This window comes from Triturus cristatus, chromosome 7 (genome assembly GCF_964204655.1).
Source record: "Triturus cristatus chromosome 7, aTriCri1.1, whole genome shotgun sequence".
In the NCBI taxonomy this organism is placed as follows: Eukaryota; Metazoa; Chordata; class Amphibia; order Caudata; family Salamandridae; genus Triturus; species Triturus cristatus.
Window position 1 is genome coordinate 323,495,800 of NC_140590.1, and position 26,585 is coordinate 323,522,384.

Sequence of the window (26,585 nt, forward strand, 5' to 3'; positions counted from 1 at the left end):
ATTACTATGACCTCCTGTTTTTTTAAGATGGGCTAGTGTATCAAATGGAATATGTATTCTAAATGAACTGTTTTATATTGTACTTTTATGATTTTAAACAATCGCAATAAAGTTTTTTTGGATTGGATAAATGGTTATGGCTCTCCTTCCTTAAGTCGTGTGTCTGATGCATGACCATCATCCTCATCCCGGATCTCATCCCCATTTTGACATGGGGAGTCCTACGACCAGGGTCTGCCCGCTAGGCCCTGCCCGCTAGCCTCCTGCGAAGAGCTGGTCTCCTCTGTCCCATCTGCGTGTATCCAGTCAGCAAGAATGGTGTCCCATAGCTGGGCGATACCGTGCTTGTGCAGCCCAGCTATTTCCTCTCTGTGTAATGACGTGCTTTCTGCGCGTGCCCATACTGAAAGTGAGTTTCTTCAGCTGGCCACTACAGGGAGGTCGGCATGCTTCCGTCGTTTAGTGATTAGCCTTTTAGCTACAATGAAGCCCAAATCACGATATGAGATCCATGACCCAGAACGTGTAAATATTGCAATAGGAGATGCGTTTCCAGTTCGGAGTTAATATTGCCCCATGCTGCCGTGAGTGAGCGCGTTATGAAGTTATGTAATAAGAATTGACCCATGGGCTAAGCGCAGTCCTCTGCTAGTTCCTCGAAAGGTATCTGAGCGCCCTCAGAGTAAAGGTCACCCAGCGTATGTAGGTCTGCCTCATCCCAGCACGCCAGTGCTCCACTAGTAATGCTCGCTTTGCCTCTAGGCATTCCCAAAAAGGGCAACGACCGGGCATAAGGGGTTGTATTTCCGGTAAGGTATAAGCTTCTCCTGTAACAACGGTGGGCCAGGGCAAGATAGGTCTGCAGTGGGCGTGAGGACCGAGCAATGGGGTGAAACAATTGGTATATCTGGTATTGGGACCGTAGTCGTTGCGCAGTGGCCGTGTCATCCAGTCCGAAGCCTGCCAGCTATTTCGTCACCCATTGCACCTGTGCTGCCAGGTAATATAGTTCCAAATTCGGCACTGCTAAGCCACCTCTACTGGTGGGCGCATGGAGCTTCCAGAGCGCCAATGGCTCAAGGTCGACCCGTGATGCAGATGAGATCACGGATCAGGCGATCCAATTCACGGAAAAAGGTGGCCGGGACATAGATGGGGAGGTTAGTAAAGTAGTATAGCAGTTTTGGTAAAACCACCACCTTAGACAATGCAATTCTGCCCATTACGATCAACAGAAGCATCCTCCAAAACTGGGTCTGTGCCCTGATTGCTAATATTGCTCTGGTCAGATTACCCTCCAAGATATCGTTAGGGCCACGAAATATAGATGCCCAGGTAACGAAATGTAGATGGATGCCAGCAAAGAGGGGAATCATTCATGGGAACGTTAGGATCAGGGATGCCATCCCGAAAGGGGTATAGACCCGACTTTGCCCAATTTACCCTGAGGCCCGAGATCTCTGCACATTTTTGGAGAGTGTCCCCAGTGGTAGCGGGGATCTCATGTAAGTCCCTCAAATATAGCAGTAAATCATCCGCATACAGGGAAACCGCGTGTAAATTATCCTCTAGTTGAATGCCCCAGTCTACCCCTTCCCCGAGCAGGCGCTCTTCCAGTGGCTCCATGGCGAGTGAAAAAAGAAGTGGCGATAAAGGGCTGCCTTGCCTGGTGGCCCTATGTATCTGGATGCTTTCCGATATCAAAGGGCCAGTCCTAACTCTTAACAGATGGCTGCATATATAGCAGCTGGACCATGTGTAAAAAGGAGTCGCCTAATCCATATCCCCGCAGCACCTCAAAGATTACGGCCACTCGAGGGAGTCAAAGGCCTTTTCCAAGTCCAAGACCAGGCAGCCGGGTCGGGGCCTCACCTTCGCTGCTCTATGTTGTACCCTGACGAGTCGCTGGATGTTGAGAGCTGTGCTTCTAATGGGAATAAACCCATTTTGGTCAACATGTACTAAGGTCCGAACCAACGGGGCCAGTCTGGCTGCTATAATGGACGCTCGGATCTTATAGTCCGTATTCAGCAAGGAGGGGTTTGATCACCGCCTGCTTCCAGTTGTCTGGGACGATGCCCGACCTGAAGGAAGCGTTGATGGTCCATCCTATTTCAGGTGTGATGGCAGCGACGGCCCCTGTGGAATATGTGCAGTGGGCAGGGGTCCGATGGGGCTCCTGGGTGGGTTTTCTTCATGGTCACGGTGATGTGTTCTATGATGGTGGGATTCCAGGTCGTGATGGATGGGTTATCGGTGGGGGGTGGGATCTGTCGTCTGTTCGTTGAAGTTGTCGTAGAGAACCTTGATCTTCAAATGGAAGTAAGAGCTGAGCTTGTCGCAGAGTTCTTGGGAGGGTGTGATGTCCGTGGCTTCGCTGGGTGGTTTAGCAAACTGCTGAATGACGTTGAACAATTCCTTAGCGTTGGTCTGGACTTTGTCTCTTATGAAGGTATGTTTTAGTCTCTTATGCGCTGGTGGTATTCCTTCATGGCACTCCTGTGATTGTTCCGAGCTTCCGTGGTTTTCTGGTTTCGCCAGCTTTTCTCTAAGCGTCTGCAGGAGTGTCTGGCTTCTTGGAGTTCTGTGGTGAACCAGGCGGCCTTCAGGGAGCATTGTCTGGCGGGGTGGCAGAGGGGTGCGAGCTTGTCAGCGCAGCAGGAGATCCAGAAGTGAAATTCCTTGGCTGCGGAGTTGGTGTCAATTGTGGGGGGGGGGTCTTGGAGGAGGGTGCTGTTGAGGTGTTGCTCTGACCTTGCTCCAGTTCCTTCGTGGCAGGCGTGGGGTGGGCTTGGGCGCAGTGGTGGTGTTGAAGGTGTAATGGGCGCAGTGCTGGTCCGTCCAGAGGGGCTGGGTGGTGTGGCTGAAGCAGATGTTGGTCCCACTCGTGTAGATTGGGTCAAGGGTGTGTCCAGCCTTGTGCGTGGGCGTGTTGACTAGCTGCTTCAGTCCGATGTTGACGAGGATAGAGTGGTGGAGTCTGGGTCGCCGTAGTTGTCGAGGGGGAAATTCAGGTCCCCGAGTAGGATGTAGTCCGTGGAGGTGATGGCGTGGGGTGCGGCGAGTTCGGCGATGGTAGTTGCGGACTGGGTACAGGGTCCCGGTGGTCTGTAGATGAGGGTGCAGCGTAGTGTGGTCCTGGGGCAAGTCTGGAGGTGTTCTGTGTTAGAGTGTGGGTCACTCGTGCTGGATGTGGAGAGTCGGAGGGGGGTCTGGTGTGCGATGGCGAGCCCTCCTCCTGGGCAGCGGGTCCGGTCCTTTCTGTGGATCTTGTAGCTATCTGGGATGGCAATGGCGATGTCTGGGCCGTAGGAGGTGTTGGTCCAGGTTTCTGTGAGAAAGGCGACGTTGGGCGAGAGGGTGTCTTTCAAGTCCCAGATCTCTACGGCGTGTCGGTGGAGGGAACGCACGTTGAGGAGAATGTACGTTGGGGTTTCGGCGGTGCGTGCATCATGCGGGCCTTTGGCGCTTGGGGTGGTTTTGTCGTCGGTAAAGGAGATGCGGCAGAGTCTGCATGAGAACTGTCCGTGGGTGGTAATGGGCGAGGATCTCTGTCGGTGAGTCTTCCGGGGTTGAGTGAGTGGAGTGCCGCTGAGTCGTACGGCGGGGTCCCGGAGATCCAGTGTTCCTGGCCATGGCCGCAGTCTGGTCACGGATGGGCGCAGATGGACTTGCCTTGGGCGCGCCTTTGGCTGCCATTATGTAGGATAGGCGGGTGGGGTCACAGGAGAATGCGGCGGCAGGAATGGGTGAAACGGCGGGAAAACGAGTGACAGAGGGGAGAAAAAAACGGACACAACAGTGAGGCACAATACCAAGATTAACAGCAGTCCGGCCCAAAGAAGTAAAATTAAGGGCACCGAGCGGAAAAACAAGACCAGTCACGGTAGATTCGATCCCTGCAACGGTGGGGCTGGCAGGCGACGCTGAGCACAGGGGAGAGTGCGATCCTGAGACCGAAGTCGAAGGTCATCCTTTCTTATCCAAGAAGAGGGAGCCTTTAGATGTTTTTAAAACTTGCACAGGAAATGAAAATTTGGAAGCACCCTTCATAACTGTTGGGTTTCTTGACTAAGACCCAATCACCCATGTTGAAATCAAGGGCTAAATTTGTTAATTTAGAATCAAAATGACGCTTCTGTATCATTTGTTGAGTAGACAGTCTTGAAAAGATCGGTACAGGCAACACATGGTGCATTCCGGTCTATTTTAAGGAATCCTCAACAGGTAAGTTGCATGCCCGAGCAGATTGTATTCCTCCTTTAATTAATCTTTTCATCCTCTCAATAAGCCCATTGGAAGAAGGGAAATACAATGGTACTCTGAGATGTTTAATATCGTGACTAGGTAGAAACTTCATCCTGCAAGAAGTAAAGTGCATTCCATTATCGGTTACCAATTCTTTTGGAAATCCCTCCGAATTAAAAATCCTAGAAAGGAATTTGATCACCGATTCAGTGCTGGGAGTATCGGTGAATTCAAATTCGATTCCACCCATTTGGAGAAGTAGTCTGTTAAGACCATGATGTATTTGTTATCGCTGCTTAATAACTCAAAGGGACCAGCAAAGTCAAGGGCTAGTTTTGGCCATGCTTCTTCCGGAATGGGTACTGTATGTAAAGGAGTCGTGACAGTTTCCCAATGCTTGTCTAAAACTAGACCAGTCTGACAAGAATGTATCCATTGGGAAACATCCCTGTCTAAGCCGGGCCACCGGTAGTGTTTCAACTTTCTACATGTACCCCCAACACCTAGGTGTCCTTCATTGTCAATCTGAAAAAATTTGAAACTCACTACAGAAGGAGGAATATACAGATCTCCCCACATGAGAACATCTTCTACAATGGACAACTCTTCTGATATTTGGGCAAAAGATTTTAAGGGTGCAGACAACGAGTACTCTTTGGGCCAAATATTCACCACCATGTTTATGGCAGATTGAAGGATATTGTCCTTCTCATGTGCTTCACACCAGTCCTTATGAGAAAAAGCGGCACCAAAGCAAATGTCTTCAATGTTAGCAACCACACATTCCATATCATCAAATTCAGATTCTGACTTATCGCTTAGTGGTAACCTGCAATATACTTAATAACAAAGTTATATTCATGCAGGCGAGACAAAATGCGAACTTACCTCGCAGAGGTCTTTCATGTACCATTGCCACACAAAAGATGTACCAGCGGTTTATGAGCAGTATAAATATCAAATGAGGTGCCCCATATGGAAGTTTTTTTTTAATTTCTCAATGGCCCAAGAACAAGCCAATGCCTCCCTTTCAATGGTACTTTAATGAGTCTCGGCAGCACTCTGAACTGGACGAGAAACCAATGGTATGTTCCCTGCAGTTGACCCATTAACACAAGACCGCACCTAAACCGTGCAGACTAGCATCCACTGAATTAAACACTTTTGACCAGGGAAAAAGGAAGACCGAGCAGGAGCATCGATTATTAACTTTTTGGTTTTGCAAAATGGTTGATCAGCTTCTTGGTTCCAGTTGAAGACTGAATTTTTTTAAGTAACTCACGCAGGGGTTGAACAATTTGTGCATATCCTGTTCTGAACCTTGAATAATATTGTCATGCCAAGAAATGACCTCAGAGTCTTTACTCGTAGTGTTGGGTAATTGTGTAATGGCCTTAAAGTGAAAATTTGGGTTTGATATCTGAGGCGGAAATGGCATGGCCAAGGTAATCGAGGGAATGGGTAAAGAATTTGCATTTCTCATTACCCAAAGTTATGACAACCTCTTTGAAAATTCCTAATACCTTATTTAAGATATCAACGTGTTCAAACTTTGTCCTGAAAAAAATCAGTACATCGGCTTGGTACGCTTGTACACCAGCATTTACCTCAAGTATATTATCCATGAATTTTTTAAATATGCTGTAATATTAAGAACTCATATGCCCCAAAAGGTGTTACAAACTTAGTCCAGTATGTGGATGATGGAGACAAAGGTATTTGATGATACGCTGAACGTTGATCTATTCACACTCCCCTTCCCCCCCCCCCCCCCCCCCCACCCCCCAAACTGCCCCTCGTTTTTACAGACTGTGGCTATGGGACTGGCCAATTCAGACAAGTCAGACTGGTTAATACCTTCAGAGACAAGTTTATCAAGTAATTTTTTTAGATGTTCTCTTACACTCCGAGATAGCCCTGGGCTTATGAGAAACTCGAACAGCATTGGATTTTAATTCAATCAAATGTTAACATTTTGTAATTTTGCCTATGCAGTTACTAAAAACATCTGGGAACTCGGTTATCAACTTTAGTACGTCAGCATTCTCTTGTTCAGATACCAGTGATACACGTACGTCATTTAGTTGAACTTGGTTATCTGAACCTGGTACCAACTTGAATCCCATTTTAGCTAGATCCTGCATCCCATGATGTTCTTTCCTTTAATAGCAACATTCACTTTGGTGTCATATTTTCTGCCCAAACAAGTCACATTCTCCTAGAAGAAACCCAGTATGTCAATCTTTTTTTCACCATAAGCCTTTGGAATTATGTCTAGGTGTTCTAATTTGACACTTGAACTTTAATGTTTACTGAATAACTGATCAGAAATGATGGTCACTGGGGCTCCTGAATCAGCCATCATGTGAAAGATAAGATCTCCTACAGTGACCTGACAGGATCTTTGGCTGTGTGAGAATTGGTATCCAATGTTTCAGCATCAACTGGAAGCCTGCGAACATTTGTGACTCGTATCGTCCCCTTTCTCTAATGAACGACGATGCGAAAATCCTCGCCAAAATACTTGCTGACAGACTCGGTCTCCTGATGAAGAAGCTAGTCCTTCCAGATCAGGCAGGTTTTATTCCAGGTAGGGTGACACTGTATAATCTCTGCACCCTCTTTTCCATCCTACAAAATGTAGACCCGCAGTTTGCATTAGTGGCGGTCATCTTAGACGCCACCAAGGCCTTTGATTCAGTTGAATGGGACTACCCATTTGTCATTCTCCAATGCATGGGACTCCCTAAAGGTTTCCTGTCATGGATACGTCTCTTGTACGCCGCTCCAGAAGCAAAGGTTCTAATAAATGGACACACTTCTCCCTCCTTCTCTATTACTCTGGGCACGCGGCAGGGTTGCCAGCTCTCTCCACTTCTTTTTGCGCTAGCAATAGAGCCTCTTGCAGCAAAAATTAGGCAACGCCATCTGGATAAAGCATTATGCTGCTTCCTCCGCCCAATACTTATTTACCTTTACGCTGATGACGTTACCTTATCAGAGAACCACTTCACAACCTCAATCCATTGCTTCGACAATTCGTGCGATTCGGGGGACTCTCCGGCATCAACATTAATTGGGCGAAATCACAGATTTTTCCCCTCACTACCTCTGTGACGGAGTTCACCCCTGATTTTCCCATAGAGTGGTGCACTTCGGAAGTGAAATACGTAGGTATACACATCACAGCTGACCATGAAGAACTAATGCGGCTCAACTATGGCAGAGCTTTGGAGAATATAATCAGTAGTATAACAAGATGGGTCGCTCTCCTACTTTCCATGGCAGGACGTACCTCTCTCATTAAAAATGGACATCCTCCCCAAATTACTATACCTCTAGCCCAGGCAGGAATTTTTTCTCCGCACTTCGCTCGGAGTTGATCTGACTGACATGGGGTGGCAAACAACCTTGGCTGCAGTGGGAAACACTTCCTAGACCCTATTCCCAGGGAGGGTTGGACATCCCTAATTTTGAACTATATTACCTATGTGCTCAGGCTCATTATGCACATTATTGGTTCTACACCCCCTAGATACACACCTCACGTGGCAACAGAGCATTGGCTGGCGGACCACGTTCTGCTCGAAGGTGTCATAATGACCAATACCCCCCCGGGCGGCTGAACCATCATCTGTCGACTGTACGGTGAAAGCATGGTAACACATTGTTCGGCGTCTGCAAGCCCCCATGATATACTCTCCTCTGCTTCCCCTTGTCTACCACCCCAAAATGCCGGTCTTACAGGAAGGCACCTTTTTAAAAAAAAAAAAACATCTAAAGCTAAATATGACATCACCTGCTGGGGAGACCTTTATGTAAATGGAAAATTCCTCACACTCCAACAACTCTTTTCAACACAACCGCCCTCCCCCATAGATATTTTTCTATACGTCAGGGTGCGACAAGGCATCAAAGAGTGTACCCCTGCATATCCACTGGAAACCCATGAGGTCACCCCATTACACACAATACTATGCACAGACACTGCCTCGCACCTAGTTTCTCCATTATATCACAGCCTATACGTCAACCTGGCCTTGACCCCTTTTGTTGCTAGGGACAAATGGGCTGCTGAAATGGGGCACAACACCACTGATGGGCAATGGGTATATTGTTGTACCCAGACAGAGCAGGTCTCTTCTAGCAGCCGATTGCGGATCACGCCTTACAAATTTCTGCACCGCACATACTGCATCCCAGTCAAAATGTGTAGATATAAACAACGTGATAATGATCACTGCGATAGATGTGGTGGGGGGGGGGGGGGAGCGGCAGACTTCCTGCATCTGGCCTGGGAATGTCACGCTGTCCAAGCTTACTGGCGACAAGTATCACAGCGTTGGAGCAGATGACTTCCTTGAAGCTCCAGCTATCTCCTATGTTGGCCCTACTAGGCTACACGGAAAACCTAGTCGCAACACAACTCACATTTTTCTCATTTGGTGGTCTCTTGGCTAAAAGGAGAATAGCGTGTAGATGGGGGCGAGGCAGGGCACCCAAATTCAAGGAGTGGATTAAAGATCTGCTATTCTGGCAGGAACAAACATACACTTCTGCTGAACTCCTTCCTCTTACTTCACGTCTTCGTGATATTTGGGCTCCCCTAAAGGCGTACCTTCTGGAACACCCGGTTGATGCTACAAACACTATATACGATACCAGCGGTGGAGCATAATACTTGACTTCCGGCCTCCTCTACATGGCACATATATACTCTATAGTCAACATCATGTACCATACCCATTCAGATAACGCTCTGGATAGCATGTGTGGATTTGCCGCATATGGTCAATGTGAATAAAATGCCTACTGGGATTTATGTAGTTCCGGATACTGTTATGTATCTATATACTACCTTAATTCTAACCTTAAGCATGTATCTAACAGTTTACTGTGTGTTATGCTGGATATGTTTAAAAATATAAATTAAATAAAAATGTTGCAGCATCAACAGTTAAAATTAAGCGCTGAAAATCATCTTGAATGGGAATGTACATTGGGGATTCAATCTATGCTGTCATGAGTTTGCACAGAGCTGACACGAATGACACTTTTGCCTCTACAGACAGACTGGAAATGACCAGTCTTGTTACACTTAACACCTCTTTTGCCTCTGTTTCCTAAATGAGACCTGGAACCACATCTATAACAAATGGTGTTGGGGTTTCTTTTGAAATGACCAAATCCTTTGTTTCTAACAAACTGCATTAACGGCAGAATTCTCCTGAATCAAATTAACAGAAGAGTTATCAACAGAAATGCATTTTGAAGAGGTAATGGCTCTCTCAATACTTTTAGCCATCTCAATGACCTCTGTAAGCGATGGGTCTCTACAACTAAGTATGCTTTCTAGTATTTATTTTATAGTGCCATCTGTAAACAAATTGATCCCTGAGGTAAGTATCCGAAGCTGCACCAAAGTTGCAATTTGCTGCTAAGTTCCTTAAAGCAGAAATGTACTCCTAAACCGATTCACTAGGGTCTTGTTTTCTCTTCATGAAGTTAAACCTCTCCAGAATAACGCTAGGTTGATCCAAAAACTTCTTGTTAAGTCTTAAAATGGCATTGTATAAACATTCCATCCATCTCATCACCCGCTGGTGGAAAAAAAACTGGCAAGTTATAATAAATTTGCTGACCTTCTGTACCCAGGTCACTAAAAAGTATTGCTAGTTTTCTACTAGGTGAGTATTCCTCTACGTCAATAGCCACAAGGTAGTTTTCAAAGGACCTAAACCAAATCTTCCAAGGAGTTTTAGGTTTGCCAGGAAGAGGTAAAAAGTGGCTCAGTTGAATTATTTGTTGGTTTGAAGACATGAGGGAGGATTGGTCAGCAAGAAAAATAACTCTATAAATAAAATTGGTCTCACCAGCAGGCTTGAGTAAATCCGAAATTATGGGTATCCAAATGTGAATGCAGAGCCGGTTTCCCTGACTGTGGGAAATTGATGCAGCCAATGCATGCAGCATCAGGAAGTTTGCAATGCATCAGTGATACAGCAGTGGAAACCAAACCAAAATGACCCCGTACATCTATCGCAAGGTGACGTGATAGTAGCGGCGTGACGAGATCGGATTCAATATGGCCGCCAGACGTCAATTGCGGCATGACGTGATGACATCGATGAGAAGGGGGTTCCGCATTGATGTCAGAGGAGCGTACCCGAGATGGCCTCCCAACAATGTACGTGTGATGACGACCGCAGGTAGGCTGGTCCGGTTTACGATGAAGAGAGCTCGCGGGGGCAATTGGAAAAAAATGGAGCATTTGCGTTTGTAAGCGAAGCAGCAGAACGGAGTATCGGATGTCGAAGAGAGTGCCTAGGAGGTCGACCGACAGGTAAAGTCTAACAGCCGCAGAATCCTAGCTTTAGGAGCTCCCACAAAGCTGTTGAAAGTCCACAAAAATCAGGAATCTGCGTGGGTAGTTCCTCCGCTGTCACCAAATGTAAACGAGCATGCTTGCAAACCAAAAACTATACCAGTCGCGTTTCAAGATTAAAATCAAGCTTTATTCCTTAGCATGACAGTAGACATCACAGGAGTGCGTCCCTCCTCAACGAAGGTCAGATCGCATCTACCAGTAAATGCATTCTGAATTTGTTGCAGAGAAACAGACCCTCCAGCTAATACATTCAAGTATAAACATGTTGTGGTCAGTATGGGTCGCACTGTGACCACGCAGTGAAATCTTTATTAAGCTGCAGCATCAAGATAGAAGATGCACAAGACATGAACATAAGCACACACTACAGGAGCATGCTTCCCTGCCCATTTTGTTATCTCCTGGCAAATCACTTGAACGTTGCTGTAGGTTTTAGTGATCTCTACCTCAGTGAACATGACAATCACACGTGTCTACTGAGGGCCTTCCTATTTCTATGATTTGAGACAACAGAGCTTGGCTGAGAGGTAGAGGGGCATGCATACGGCATTCGTTTTTTTAGAGTGTCAACTGTCGTCTCCACCTTGGCTGTGGTAGACTCTTCTCCATGGCTGTGGTGGCAGCATTAATCTATGTATTGTGGTACCTGTACCCATTAGGAGGGGGTTCACCTACCCTCTCCCTCCTGGTAAAGAGTGTGCAGTCTCCCTTACCTGGGTTCTTTTTGCCTAAGTGGGATGTGTATTGAGAGCCAGTGGGTTAACTGGTTGAGGATGGTGAGCCATTGTGATACGAGTTAATGTCTGTTATGCTGGACATTGCAGCTCCTCCGTGCCCCTTCATATTCCTTGTAGAAACTTGGTGGGTAGGGGTAGCGTTGTCTATATTTAGACAAGACTCCATTTGCTGGGAAGACTCCTAACCTTTGTGCTGGGTGATGGCCATGGCCTGGTGGTCGGGAATTAATTAAAATTAATCTCTGGATTATAGGCTGGACAGGTACCCAGAGACTGGGAGGGAGCCCTCCTCACTGATCATGATTTTCTATTCTTGCAATGGTTCGTTTAAAAAAAAAAACACGTATTTTTACACTTCATGTAAATTGCATAGGTTTGCAAAGAAAGTAAATACAAAATAAAGAATTTGTAGGTTTGGCAAGGCCTATTAGCTTTTCCAATGCTTGTTGTAATCTCAGCTGGAGTTATGTACCTTGCCCTGCCCACAGACTGCGAAAGTTGTTCGTCCTGGCTTGCACCATGGCAAGGGGCATTTGTTGCCCTCTCCTGTCCAACACTGCACAAGCGTGGGTTGGGCTGAAACTGTTCTTGCCCCTTTCCCACGCTGCCTTGCAGAAGCGCAGGGAGATATGCTGACAGAGCAGCTTACTTCTACCCAAGTGATCTCTTGGTATTTGTCAACTGGGCAATAAAGCAGCTGCTTGCTGTTTCACTCTTCCTTCACCTTCACAATAACGAGGATGACAGAGGACAGGGACATCTGGCATGGGTCCTGTTAATATTTTGGCAGCAGAATCCCTGTGTCTTTTTGCTGTCCTGCCCACTCATACCTTCAGTTTAGAGAAAGATGAGTGGAAGTCTGCTCCAGTTATTTAGGGTGGCATGAGAAGGTCCTGCTTCAAGGCTGCACCCTCTTCATTGAGAGGAGGTTATGGTGATCGATTTGGCTGGTACTTCAAGCATTATGGTTTTGGAAAGGCATGTCCTTCACAGTGTATTTCAGGTGTGAGTTGCAGTTGTAAAGGCATTTAAATCTAGTTCCCTTTGCCACTGGGAGCCAGTGGTGCTCAACGTTATCTCTACAAGAATTTTTCACTGGGAACCTGGCTGCAGACTTCTGTATTAGTTGTAGTTTGGCGATTTTAGATATTTTGTGAGACCTCAACACACTGAGTTGGTTGACGTAAGCATTATAAAAAATGTCTGGCTCCAAGTTGAACTGTAATGCAATCTATAGTTGCGAGGTTTAAAAAAAAATGTTTTTTATGACAAAGGCAGCAGGTCTAAAATGGAGACCGCCTGGTAGTGATCACTAGAAAATGAATGAAAAAAAGATACCGGTCAGTCATTAATAAATTAAATCTTATATAAGATCACTATTAAATTTCACAACCAATTTGTGTCTTAATTTATAGTTATTCTCATTAGCCAATTCAATGTCATTCAATATACAGAACTTGGGATGATTAAGCGGAGTCAGCCATGCAAGTATTCAAGCCTGCGGGTCAATGGACAAACGTTCATTGCATTAATCTACCTTCCTTCATTCCTTCCTTCCTCTGCTTGAATGTTTGTACTTCAGATAGAGCTTCATGGTATTTTGGAACCACTTTCAACATTAGCACACTTTGCTCTCACTACCTCATCAATCCTATCGTAGGCCTTTGTCCTCTGACCTGCCATATTTATTTTTTATTTGCAGTTTGGAATATGTCTCTGGCTGATGAGCTACTTGCAGATCTGGAGGAGGCTGCCGAAGAGGAAGACGATAACTTCTTTGATGGAGAAGATGACAAAACTATTGAGGATGTGGAGGACAAGATGCAGATAGACCTGAACGTGGACTCGGTGAAAAGTATTGCCAAATTATGGGACAGCAAGATGGTAAGCATCCTGCATTGCTACTATCCTATTGTCACCCACCTCATAAAAGTGGGAGTTCTAAACTTGGAATGCATAGAAAAGATTTTACTTGCTACAGCGTGCACTTTTTTTTTTTTAAGGAATCCTCTGTCTCCTGAGCGCACAAACACCCTGTTACAAAATATGTTTGAGTACTTGACACGTGTGCCAAATGAGCAATTGTCTGTGGAATAATGTTCACCTACGGATCTTAGCTACTAATGGCTGAGGCTTAAATACTCCAGTGGCAATAAGATGACTGCACCTTCATTGGTGAGTGATTTCCTGCTGAGAAATGTCTTATGGTCTGACCCGAGAGGAATAATAATTTGTGTGGAAGGGAGAGGGATTGGAAAGAAGCATATATAGACAGATGATAGTCCCTGTTGGAGTATTTTACTAAAGTACGGTAATAGAATGGGCTCTTTATGTTATGTTGGCCTTGGATGTAAGTTTTGTGTTCTGAATTTCTTTTCTCTGCGTTCGGTGACCAAGCCAAACCCAAGGGCCTTGCTGTCTGCCCTAAATCCAAAACTCGTAGAACATTGTGGTGCATTGCTGTAGCATAGACCTATAGTGGACTGATTCCGTATCAAATGATATTTGTCCTATACTTTTTGCTATCATTTAGCAAGGCGTGTGTTTTGGATCTCGCCTGAGGCAGCGCATGCGCTGTTGCTTGGAAGACATTTTGTGGATTACAGTGGGCTTGGAGCCCTCTCATTACTTACTACTGGTTACCTTTTTCGCCCTAGTTTCCTTGCTTCTTTCTTCTTCTCGTGTCTGCTTCACTTTCTCTTCTTGTGTTTGGCTTTCCCTGGAGCAATGACCAAAGTACTCGTCTTTCCACTGCTCCTGTTTTGGGATCTACTTTTTTCTTTTTATTGAAGCACTCTGGGCAGAGACTTTTTAAGGCATGGGCAAAGTGGGCTCTGGCCCAGGGCCCCAGCTGTTCAGGGGGCGCACTGATATATACAGCTCTGTTCTGCAGAAAGTCTTGCCCTGATGACCTTGCATAATTCTTAAACAGATTGTTTTAAATGCTTTTTCGCTTTACTTTATTTCGGATGTGAGTGAAACTTTCTCTGCAAAATAGACATTTTGCAGAGAAAGTTTATGTTGCATGCAACATCTATAGAAATATTTCCTTTATATCAAAACAGGACCTTGCATATGAGAAATGGGAGGATGTCCTAATTATTTGAAGTAATATTAGTGTGCTGCTGCTGTTACGATATTAAAAACACAAGTCACTGTCTCTGAATATTAGATGTAACAACTTTAGAATTTGGATGAATGCGCCTGAGCCGTGTCGGTGACCTTGCCACAGAGGGCATGAAAGAGCTGAAATTGGATCATAAATTCTGAACAGGGGCCTCCAAAATGCGTTCGGCCCCAGGCACCCCCCCCCCCAAACTTTAAGCTATCTCCATCTCCTTGAAAGGGCATTCCTTTCCGAACTGTCTCCCACATGCTTTTCTCTTCCCTACTCCCACTCTGTTTCGATCTCTTACCTTTGTGCTTCTGTCTCCTACGCTCTCTAATGGATTTGTAACTCCAACCCATGCTTATATTCCTGTGTTTTAAACATGTGCTTCCGTGTTCCCTCTTGCCAATATGCTTCTATGCCTCAGAGCGCTTCATGTTGGTCTCCCCTCTTGTGTATGTGTGTTTAATATACACACCTACAGAATTATACGACCTGGCGGCTGCGTCTTCATGCTTTAATTCCTTTTTAGATCATGCCTAGAGGCAGCACACATGCACTGTGAGGGATGCTGTGATACCTCTGTGGGCTTTGAACACACTCCCGCTTTTTGATTAGTCGTTGGTCTGCCTTTAAAAATATCTATCGCTTTCGTTGGTGAACATTGTTCATTTGTCCCGCCTTGTGTCTGTTCTGTTACTGCCCTGGGGACTGCCCCTCTACATGGGTTCTTTCCTTAGTGGCCATATGTTTTCTTTTAGTGTACTACTTTTTCTTTCCATCTGCTCGTCACTCATGGGTGCATGACGTGCCTCCAGAGCCAGTTCCCTTAATATCCCGTGCCTTCCAACAAATCCTCTAGGTTTCTGCTTAGGAAGCATCTGTTCTTAATTGTTCAACATTTTACACTCCCCTTTATTTAAAAACTGTGCTGCTTTGACTTTAGATTTAAGGAGCAGAGCTGCACAGCCCGTGCAACTCCTCCCCTGTTGGTTGCTGCTACTGTAACTCTGACTACAGAGGGGCTGTGGCTGCTAACCTTCCATCCGGTCCTTAATTGTTGCTAGATTGTTAACATTCAGAGGGTGACAGCACCCCTGCCAGTATCGCCATACTAAAAATGTGAAAACGCAGAGAACACAGTGGCTGCATTGTGGAGTAGTGTGGTCAGGCTACACAAGTTAATGGAGTGGTAACGTTGGGTTAGTATTTGGTTGCTTTTGGGCTTTAAAGTTATGAAAAAAATCTGGCAACACTGGAGAAGTTCACAGCGTCCGGTCGTCGTCTGCAGCCCCACCCTAACTCAACTCAGCTTCCAACAGTGGCCGGGCCCTCAAGTGGAAGGGTTGACCTGCCACACAGATCTCAGACTCCACTCGCTAAAGTGCCGGTGCTTGTGGCTTCTAAGGCGATTTTCTCCTCCCCACACCCCTTCCCGCCAGTCACCTACGGTCCGGCCCTCAGCTTGGCTTAGCCCATGGCTTGCTCCTAGGCCGCACCATAGGACAGGCTGCTGTGTCTTCAGTATCTCATTGCAGCAGGTACTTTAAATGCGTCTGCACATGTTTGCGTTGTCTGGAGCTGCTTTACAGACAATCGCCAGACCTCTGGTTCTGGTGAAGTAGGATTCCGGTCGTAGTCTCCAGAACTGTGACCCATTGCTATAATCCAAGCTATGCTAGAGAACACAGGCAAATGCTGGGGGTTAGTTTTAAGTTTAGGACGAGTTACGAGCGCGCAGGCTGAATTGTCTCCAAATGCTTACATAGGTTAATGTCAGCCACCATCTCTTTGGTACCCATTTTGTCGCCATCACAAAGCTGAGACACTATAGCCTTTTGGGTTGCAGACCATTTTTGGTGGGAGCTGTCCGGATAGAGATGTGAAATGTGGCAATGGTATTAGCACATCAGAATCAATTCGGAAGCATTCTAATAGGACTTCTCCAATGACGTGGCGGGGATTGCTGCATTAGTATCCCAAATATAAACAGTTGTGTTTCCCTGTGCAGTGCGATGGATGCAAGGGGATGCATGGACAGTGACCGGCTTCTGTGTGTATTGATGCAGCACAGTTTAATGTGTGTAGAGCAGGGCTCTGTTTTGGTGAATCAGACCCCAACACAACATTGATTTCGTTTTAAAATGTATGCATGGTGCTGTGTGGATAAAAGTACTGTAATATCCTGCAATGTTGAAGTATGATGCGATGTGTTGGGTCCAGTTGGACATTTTAGTGTCAAAGATATCTTATGTCGTATAAATAACAAACGTCATTATTAGCCAAGGCAGTGGTATTCAGTGCATTTTAAAGACGGTGTGTGTTATGCTGGCATGAACATCTGATTTGAAAGTACACAAACGTAGTTTAAAAAAAAAAAGAAGCTTTTTTTGGGGACCTCTTACTGCTGATGACGTACATTTTTGCAACTGAACAGCAACCAGGGCAAGCTCTTCATGTATGTGCTGCATGGCTAAACACTTAATAGGTCCTAAAGGCGAGACCTATTGGCTATGCCAATGCTTGTTTAACTTTCCTTATTATTGTACAACATCTGGTGTGATGCTGTACAACGTCAAGAAAAGACACTTGTAACGCCAGTGGCTCTCTAAGGCGAGACCTGTTGGCTTTGCCAGTGCTGCTTGTTGTCACCCTAATTTTTTTTAAAGCCTTCTGTTTCTATATGTTGTGGGACCACTGTTCAATTTTCTCTTTTTTTCCCTTTTATGTAGTTTGTTGAGATTCTGGCGAAGATAGAGGAGTACATCAGTAAGCATGCCAAGAGTACAGAAGGTAAACTGCATCCACTTACTTTTTACTCTGCTTTTGGCTTCTAATGCTACTGGGTGAGTATCCGCCATTTCACCCCATTCCAGTGGGTGTAATGGTGCTTGGCCAGGAATGTTGGAACGGAACTTGTGATGTTGCTGAGACTTAGTCCAGCTCCCTGGCTTGATTACTCTAGCTGAGTTTTGACTACCTCTTTTTCTGCGTGAGGTAGTGCAGAGTGATGCTTGCCAGATGGGACTGGGTGCAGTACTGGGGATATATGACTTTCATTGAGGTGGGTGAGGGAATTTAGCTCCTGCCTGACTTTGAGCAAAGGGCCAGGATGAGGTGAAGCACAGCAAGTATACTGTAGTATCCTGTGAGCTCTTAGTATTCCTTTGACCAGTGACACAACTTATGTAATGTCTTGGTCAAGGGACTCCAAGGGTGAGGTTGTTTGGATGAGGTGTTTCAATAAATCTCTCCTAAAGTTTATGCGTGTCATCTTGTTTCAAGACGTTTACTACAATTTTGGTGATGATTAAAAAAAAGTGGCTCTGTATGTGTACTGCTGGAAACGCCTCAACATGCTCTGCAGTTATCGGTGTGTATTACCAGGAACGGCAGTCTGGTGGCAGCTGTGGCCGACTGCATGCACAGTGGATGTTGGTGGCTGTTTTCGGCATATGTTGGTGGCATTTGTAGCAGTTTCTGGGTCATTTTAAATAGTGCCTGTTTGCCACTCTGCCTGAAGATGGGAAAAGAAACCCATCCTAATTGACAGGTGGAGCATGTACTGCCGACCGGATTCAAACAAAGTACTGTTACTTTTAATTTGTGAAGCTGTGGGAGTTGGCTGACTGGCGTATTGGTTTTTCTCTGGCATTTTGAGTTTAGAGGCTTATGAAGCATTCATAAGCTTGTTTTGTTGGTAACTCCTGTGGCGCTTTCGGCCCTAGAGCAGTTATGGGCATGTAACAAGCCTGAGTGCAGCTCATTCGACTTGGAAAGGATTTGCTTGCTGTGTCCCACACATGTCAAGTCAGCGGTATCTGGGTAACTGTTTCAAGCGTCTTTTCCTGTTTACTACCAAGCGTGACCACAAAATACCAGTGTGCTGTCTGAGTTTGGACCTAGTGCCGTCTACAGACCATTTTCTGCACAGCAGTTTTTGTTACTTTCCCTGGATCTCATTAGAGATTGGCTCGTGTTTGACACTGTGTACATTTTTCGACAGCTATTGGCATGCTTGTTGTGTCTGAAAATAAGTGCTTATTAGTGTTTTGTGACCATTTAAGCACGTTATGCAATAGAAAGGTAGTGAAATATTATTATTATTTTGAGTGAGACCGGCATTTAGAAACACTAAAAGTAGTAGTAATTGTTTTGCGGTTCCAATTTTTTAGATTTAGTGGATAAAGTTATCCTGGAGGCAGTGATGCAAAATATAACACCTGTCTCATTTTTCCTGAGCAATCCAGGTGAGCCCTCTCTTAGATTGGTGAAATGGAAGAACGTTTTGAAAAATTATGCAAAAAAATGTGGTTCTAATGTAGGAAGAGTCACTTTTTTGTTACATTGCTTAGGGGCAGAAGGTCAGGAAATATGAGAAAATGTACCCGAATTGTTGTGAGATGTGGAAAGAGGTCTTGTAGATGTAGTTTCTTCACGCACACCTCAAATTCATTTTCTGCCTACGGCATCTACTGTTCTAGAGCGGTATCGTTTTGACAAACGGAGGCCAGAAGAAAATGAAACGGTGGAAGAATAGATTACTGCATTAGGTAAATTGGCTGCTACCTACAAATTTAGGATTTCGTCTGAAGCAAGAATTAGGAATCAATTCTTGTGTTGCAATTCTGACAAAATCCATGGAGAGTCATGGCTTAAAAATGAACTAGATCTACATGAGGTGATAATTGTTGTCTCTCTGAACTAAAGAAAAATGACATAAAAACAGACAGAATGGTAGTAAAAAAAAAAAAATGAAAAACAAGATAGAGCAAAAGAAAAGGATATTTAACGAACGGTGTTATAGATGTGGCTAATAGTAAAAATTGCCCTGTAGTAAATGCCAGTTGTAATGAGCTTAACAGAAAATGACACTTTGCTAAATGTTGTGGAAGTGTGGGAAAAAAGGTTCAAGAAGTACAACATGTGCGTTCCGATGAGTTTATTTTGCAAGTTAATGGGAAACCAGGAGGTAATCCTGAAGGGTGGGTCAACATTGGAGGAAACAACATTCAAGTTATGTTTGTTTCATGTTCTTAGTTGACTATTATTTCAAAGAATGTTTATCAGAATCTCTTTCAAGCAAAATAAGTTTTAGAAAAAATGGATGCAATACCAGGTGGTTAATGAGGGAAGCCAATAGAGAGATGGGGGTATTTTCTAGCCACTATATCTGTCTACAAAAGGTAGAGTAGGAAAACGTTAGTATTAGATCCTAATGCAGTTCCACATGTACAGATAAAGCAAGTGGAGAAGTCACATTTGAATTTTGTAGATCAGTTGTGCCTGCAGGGTTTAACGAAAATTTAGGATGTCTTAAGAACTATGTGCATCATATTACATTGAAAAAAGAAGCTAAATCAGTGACTGCTAGAGTCCATAGATTACCATTATGTGTGAAACAAGAGGTGCATAAAAAATTAGACAAGCTGTGTGAGACTGGTGTAATTACTCCAGTGGAAGCAATAGAGTGGTTATCTCCAGTTCTGGTGACAAGAAGAGTAATGGAGATATCAGATTATGTATTGATCTGTGAGCCCTAAACAAGGAGGTTGTGGTGGACAAGTTCCCCTTACCTAATCTTAAAGAGGTGTTCTCATCACTAGATGGGGCACATTTATTCACAACGTTCGACTTGGCTTCAGCTTACAACCAGGTCAAACTCCAACAACTATTGAGTAACTGCGTTCCTCACTCCAATGGGAGCATTCATTTTTTTGAGAATGCGTTTTGTTTTGGTAACAGCGGCATCTGTATTCCAAATGGTCATGTTTAAGCTGAATAGGGATGTTCAGAGAACTCTTTTCTATCAGGATGATGTGTTAATTTAAGGTTCTAATGAAAACGAGCATGATGAAAGAGTGAAACATTTTAAAGAACAATTGTTTAACTTTAAGAAAAAAATGTTTCAGCAACAAAACAAAATTTATATTTTTGGGTTAGTGTGTGAATGAGCAAAGGGTATTTCCTAGGAAAGAGCTAGTGGATATAGTGGTAGGATTGGAAAGGTTGAAGGACAAAGTGGAAGTGTTGTCTTTTCTTGGAATGATAGATTTGCAATTTGTTAACAATTTGGCTGAAAAAACTCAATGCATAAGAGTTTTAACAAAAAAAGAAAAGTGAGTTTATTTGGACTGGGGACTGTGCGAGAGGTTGTGATGGTCAAAAATCTTGAGAGAGACTGTTAAGTCAATAAGTGAATGGAGAGGTAAGAACAATAGCTTTTGCATCCAGATGTTTGAAAGGAGCAGAATTAAATTATTTATTTTTTATTTTACAGAGTTTTATATAGCGCGAACATGACCCGAATCTGGTATCGGACCGCTTTACATAGCACCAGTTGCTTTACATGTGGACACATTCATTTTTGTTAGGCACGGGGAGATTAAGTGATTTGCCCAGATTCACAGGATGTTCAGCGTCATTGCTGAGACTCGAACCCAGTTCCCCAGAATCGAGGTAGACCGCCCTAGTCGTTAGGCCAACTCCTCTCCCCAAATTATAGTGTAATTTGTAAAAGAAGCTTTGGCTGTAAAGTGAGCAATGGAGAAATTCAGATTTTACCTGTGGGGAAATAAGTTCACAGGAAAAAGTGATGGATGCATACTTTTATGAAGGAGAAGGAGCAGGAGCATGGGTACTGTGAGGTCTGGGAAGAGGTGGAGATGTGCTAGAGCATTATATTGGTTTTATAATAGTGCCCCAAGTTTGAGGATAAGGTGAGCAGGAGGCACCTCAAGGATGACTAGGTAAACTTTCATGGGCACAATTTCAGAGACTAAGGGGCAGTTAGGAATGACGTATGGTAAGCTGGGGGACGTGCAACAAGGAAAAGGCCAGCATCCAGGGCCATCATATCCAGGATGTGTTTGGACAGTTGGGGACAACACTTTGGGTGAGGAGTAATATGGGGTCTGAAGTAATAGATCAGTTGTGTCTTGAGATTGTGATGTGTGTGCTGAAAGTATACCTTGAATTAGCTGGATTAGCAGGGGTGGTGGTTATGGATTAAATTGAGGATTGTGGGTATAGGGTCCATAAAAATGACAAATTAAGATAAGGTGAATAGGAGTGGGGCGATTTAGCATAAGGTAAGCTGGGATCTCAAGTCAGAGCAGTCTCAGCTACTCTTTCTGGGCAGGGAGTATTGATTTAATTAATTTTTTGATGACTGAGGGCGTATATTTGTTCTTAGAGTGGCTTCTCACTTTAGATGAGCAGTAGGTTGTCCTACTCTTTTTGTAGGTAATAGCAGGTATTGCTTTGAATTGGTTGTGTCGTATAAATGCAGCCAGTTTAAAGGGTAGTACATCAAATAGGCAGTGGTCTGAGAAATGGATTACCAACCCAGTCTCTCTCAGCTTCTCCGGATTCTCACACTACTATGGTGTTCAGAGCAGAGGTGATCATTTCATACAATCTGCAATATCCACCACCGTCCGCATACTCCACAGAAATTATCTTGTATGCATTCAGCTTAATCAGTTCTTGCTTACCATCGCCACCTTTCTTCTATTTGTACCCTTTCTTACCTCTCTGCTGCATTCAGTACAGTTGACTATCTTGCCGTACTAATTACTCTTTCCTCTCTTGGCTTCGCCACAGTGATGGGTCTTTTGTTTGTGTTTTTGTAGACTAAACAAGCATGTACAAAATCCAAGCAATTGTTGTACGGGCGAAGCTGTAACTAAAACCATGAAAAGATCTGCCCATAGGATAATCAACAATAAGGCTACTGCCAAAGCTTGGTACCTAAATCAGCAGCTTGCATGAGCCATAACCATTAACACTAGAAATGTGCTAAAGGTTCTGCTATCCAGGCTAGTAATTATCACCTTCGAGGCAAAACGTATCACTTATCAACTAAACAAAGTGTACAATGCCTCGTGAAACTCTGATCACCCCACCCTTCCCTACCTAATCCGTGGAAAAGATCACAACTCTCTTGGCTCTTCTCTAGATGTTTATGTTGCTCTCAATACTACTGGGTGTCCCCAAAGACTGTCCTTGGCTTCTCCTGTGCAGTATATGCCTGTCATGTTTGTCATCAATGCAAGTGCACCTTTCTCCCTCCCTGACCAACCTCTAAATCTGATATTCTTCCTGCTCATAGTTACTACATGCGCCTAGCGATCAGCCTATACTGCTCTCCAAGCGAGCATGTGCTGAATTCAGATGTTTCAGTATTCCGGACTCCTTGACATCCTTCCTAGATCACGAAGGGCAACGTTCTCCCGTCCCACACTCTGAGTCTACCACCAGAGTCATTCTTTTTGGCAATACAGGCCCAGTATGACTGGCAGTACTAACACTGCCCATCACTACTTTCTCACAACTGACATTCTCGCCAGTCTCCTGTGATATTTTCTCGTTAGTCAGGTTTCCTCACTGTTTAGAAACTGATCCACCATATAGTTTGAGTGTGATCTGTACAGGGTTTCTGTTAAAGATTTTACAAATTCCATTAAATACTAATATCTAGGAAAAGAAAAAACTGTCCATTGGAAGCAAGTAATTTCTGACTTGCTATTTTAAAATCTTTTTCATAATCTGGACACCATCATCCAGACTGTCGGTTTTAAGCCTGTATTGTATTGTGTGGCATGCTTTTGGTTTATGGTCTACTCAAGGATTCTTTTTCCTTATAGTTATTGGGCCTATCGAAGCTGCACCAGAGTACCGTGTCATTGTTGATGCCAACAACCTGACAGTGGAAATTGAAAACGAGCTGAGTAAGTACTTAATTTACTCAACGGTTCTTCCAGCACTTCATCGCTCATTGTAAGCTGTAGCCCTGAAGATGTTCTTTCCCATTTCAGGGCCTTACCACCATAAGCAAAGAAATTGATAAAAGAAACAGAAGAACCTACAAAAAAATATTTTTGTTTTAATAAGGCATTGGTTAAATAGTTTTGGTTAACCATCATTGAATTGCTCTGTTATGGCATCCAAGATAATGACTTAGTTATTGGTACGTTCATAAGCTAGGTTAAATCTTTCATTTCAGAGAGAATACACACTTCCATACAGGCGTAGGTAAGGTGGCTCCTTTTTCATTTTTTGAGCAAGTTTAAGATGTACAACTGGACAGTGTGAATTAAAGCGCTCTACAGAAAATAAATCATGACAGGAATTTTTTTTAATGTCATTATTTTGAACATGAAGAAAATGTTTTGTTTCTTAACATTCTACTTTCTCCATAGATATAATTCATAAGTTTATTCGGGATAAGTATTCCAAGAGGTTTCCTGAATTGGAGTCTCTGGTCCCCAATGCCCTGGATTACATTCGAACAGTGAAGGTAAGGGTATACCTTCTCATCGTCTCGAATGTGAGAGCTGGACAAGATGGCATTCAGTGTGACCAGGCCAGCGTAGCATGTGCATGCACTGTGGTTATGGCTTTAATAATAGGAGCATGTAGTCATAGGAGCATGTAGCAGGAACCAATCTTATCCAATTTTTGAAGAATATGTTGGCCATGGTTATCTTTTAGCCCTGTTGATCTACTTCTACGTGTCCTTAAGGATCCTTTTTTCCACCTATTCATGTGACTGGCATATTCTAGTGTATTAAGATGGCAACCCACGATATTAAATAGATGGCTAATGCCATGTACAGAGTATGGCATTTTGGCTGTTTTAGCCTAATTTGCTAATTTGTTCCTTTTGAATGTGATGTCTCTTAAAGGGAGATGATAATGGATTCCAGGGGTTTGTGTCCCCATAACTTGATACAATTACTGGGTGAATTGAGCTGTCATGCTTCAGTGATGTTACTTGCATTTTAATAGTGTAAGAGTATTTTGATCATAAATATCTTCTGTCGTCTTTGTGTGTGTCAAGATAATTCCCTCCGTCAACTAATAACTTTATCCAGTAACAATGACCTCCCTGATAATACAGAAGCATAGAAAATATTAAATTAACCCGCCTGAACGTACCCCCCAGAGTGGGTAGTTTTACTCGGTGGGTTATCTAGTGCCTATGACTTTCCTTCCACCTTTTAGATTTTAGGCGAGAGAACGATGGAAAGCAATAGCTGACCGTTCGCTCCATCTTGCGTTACTTTCCATAGTGATTTCTAATGTAACCTTGCATATCATGCCTCTGGCACCACAATTGATGAATGTTGTATATCCTGTCGGTTTCTGTGAGTTATTCTTTCACTGATTGCCACTTAAGTCACAGCTTGTTGGCATCTGACGTTACTCTTACAAAGTCTTCTCCTTTTGTCTCCTGTCACTTTACATTTCCATTTATTCAAGCATGTTTTCCAAAATTTCCAGTTGGTTTGCCTCCTCACTCCCCTCATCAACAGTCTTAGTAAATCAATTTTTCCAGTGCTGCAGTGTCTCTCCTGAACTCCCCAATGAAATTGTAGACAAGCCTGATATGCCCACTTGTACCTTATTTAGTAGACATTTATCCTATTATTTGGCAGTAATGATGCTGTTTGACCCTGCAATTTGGTTTCTCTTAAGATTCTCTCTGAGTAAGAGGACATTTTAATGTTCACATCTTAGACAGGCGTGTATTTGCACATTTCCTTCCAGCTCTGTGTGCTTAATCCATTTTCTGAAATGATCAACTGTCCTTCAAAACTGTTGAAAAAAATCGGCTATGTGCTTCTCTGGGTTCTTTACCTCACTGTCCTCTTTCCTGTTAAAATACTTTATCCATTTTGCATCTATTCTCAATATCCTTACATTTCTCAATTATTAGTGATTCCAGAATTGAGGTCATTACTCTTCAGTTCATTTTCTGGGATTTTGTTTTGTACCAGCTGCTCCTTTGTTTTTATTCTATTGTGGAGATTTTGCATATCTTTAAGTTCATTGATGTCTTTGCTACTATCACTATGCAACTGCTCCAACCTTTCTACCAAGACTGCTAGGATTGCCATCCGCTCCTCCTTTAGTGAGGCCTTGTGTTATATTCTCAATTTAATGTGCTCTGTTTAATAAAAAATTAAATGCCTGTAATATTTGTTTGTGAAGGTAGTTGTGGAGCTTTCCTTGCTTCAACTTCTTGGCTCTTGGGACAGATAGCACGTTCATTTTGCTACTTCTAGGCTTCATGAAAAAGCAAGATATGTTGGCCTTTTCAGATTCATCAGTAGTTGCCCCTTCGGTGTGAGTTGTTGCTGTATGTGAGTTGATTTAGAGTTATTTTGCCTTATCACATTCTTTAGATTAAATCTTAGGGTCCGGTACTATGGAGGCCATTTAGACCCTAGTGGGCAGTCAATGGATCCACCAGTGGGACAGCAGCTCATTTCACTTCCCTGAACATTTGCAGAGCCAGCGTAATGTTTAGAGACTGTTTAGGGTGGACCTATTAGACAGAGCATGCACGGTCTGTTGCAAGTCATATTGTGGCTTACCAAGAATGTAAAGGGACTAGGAGCCCAACTATTTTATAGCTTGGCTTTTTTGCCACTCATTTGCTTGCTCTTTTCGTGTCCCAGCTTGTCCATCGTGTTTGTCCTACCCATTGCCTCTTTACTATCCCTTGATTAAGTGCTTTCTTTTGTGTTCAGCACTTTACGAGAGTGCATGTGTTTTAGTGTACTTCTCTACCCTTTCACTCCATGATGCTCTCGATCAACATTAGCCTCTCCCCACTCCCCTCCTTGTGCTCGCCTGTGCTTTTCCCCATTTGTGGTGGGGATGAAAGGAGGAAACTCGCAGAGACGTAGGCTTAATCCAAAGGAGTTTTATTCCAAACAAAGCGAGAGGCAGTACAGAAAGGAGACCATGGCAGAGGCAGCTGCACGGCAAAGAACCATAGAAGCAACTGCCAGAGCCAGGGTGGAACAACACATGACATAGTAGAATTCCATGAGAACATTCATAGTATTAAAAAATCAGGAAGCAACTTACCCCCCCCCCCCCCCCCCCACCCTCCATTAAACACAAAAAGACAAAAGCACGAAAAAGAGTACAAAAAAATTTATAATATCAAAACCAGGACCAAAGGTAAAATCGGAATCTTCTTCATCAGACCTATTGGCATAAACTTTTTTTTTTTTTTTTTTTTTAAAGAGTTCAACTTGTGTGTCTGTAAGTTTGACGATATTGTCTTTGTTTCACCAACCTCTAT

General features: G+C 43.8%; 1 protein-coding gene across 3 annotated transcripts in view; it reads left to right on the forward strand.

The window, feature by feature from the left end:
• Positions 1 to 26,585, forward strand: part of PRPF31 (pre-mRNA processing factor 31) — a 173,418-nt gene that overhangs the window by 30,240 nt on the left and 116,593 nt on the right. For 2 of the 3 annotated variants that reach the window (XM_085616415.1, XM_085616416.1), the window contains exons 2-5: positions 13,076 to 13,257; positions 17,215 to 17,275; positions 23,131 to 23,214; positions 23,686 to 23,783. In XM_085616415.1, the coding sequence (XP_085472541.1) occupies positions 13,084 to 13,257; positions 17,215 to 17,275; positions 23,131 to 23,214; positions 23,686 to 23,783 (417 nt within the window). In that variant the 5' untranslated portion in view covers positions 13,076 to 13,083. Of the gene's footprint in view, positions 1 to 13,075; positions 13,258 to 13,376; positions 13,549 to 17,214; positions 17,276 to 23,130; positions 23,215 to 23,685; positions 23,784 to 26,585 lie in introns of all 3 variants that reach the window. The other variant, XM_085616417.1, reaches the window with a different exon arrangement.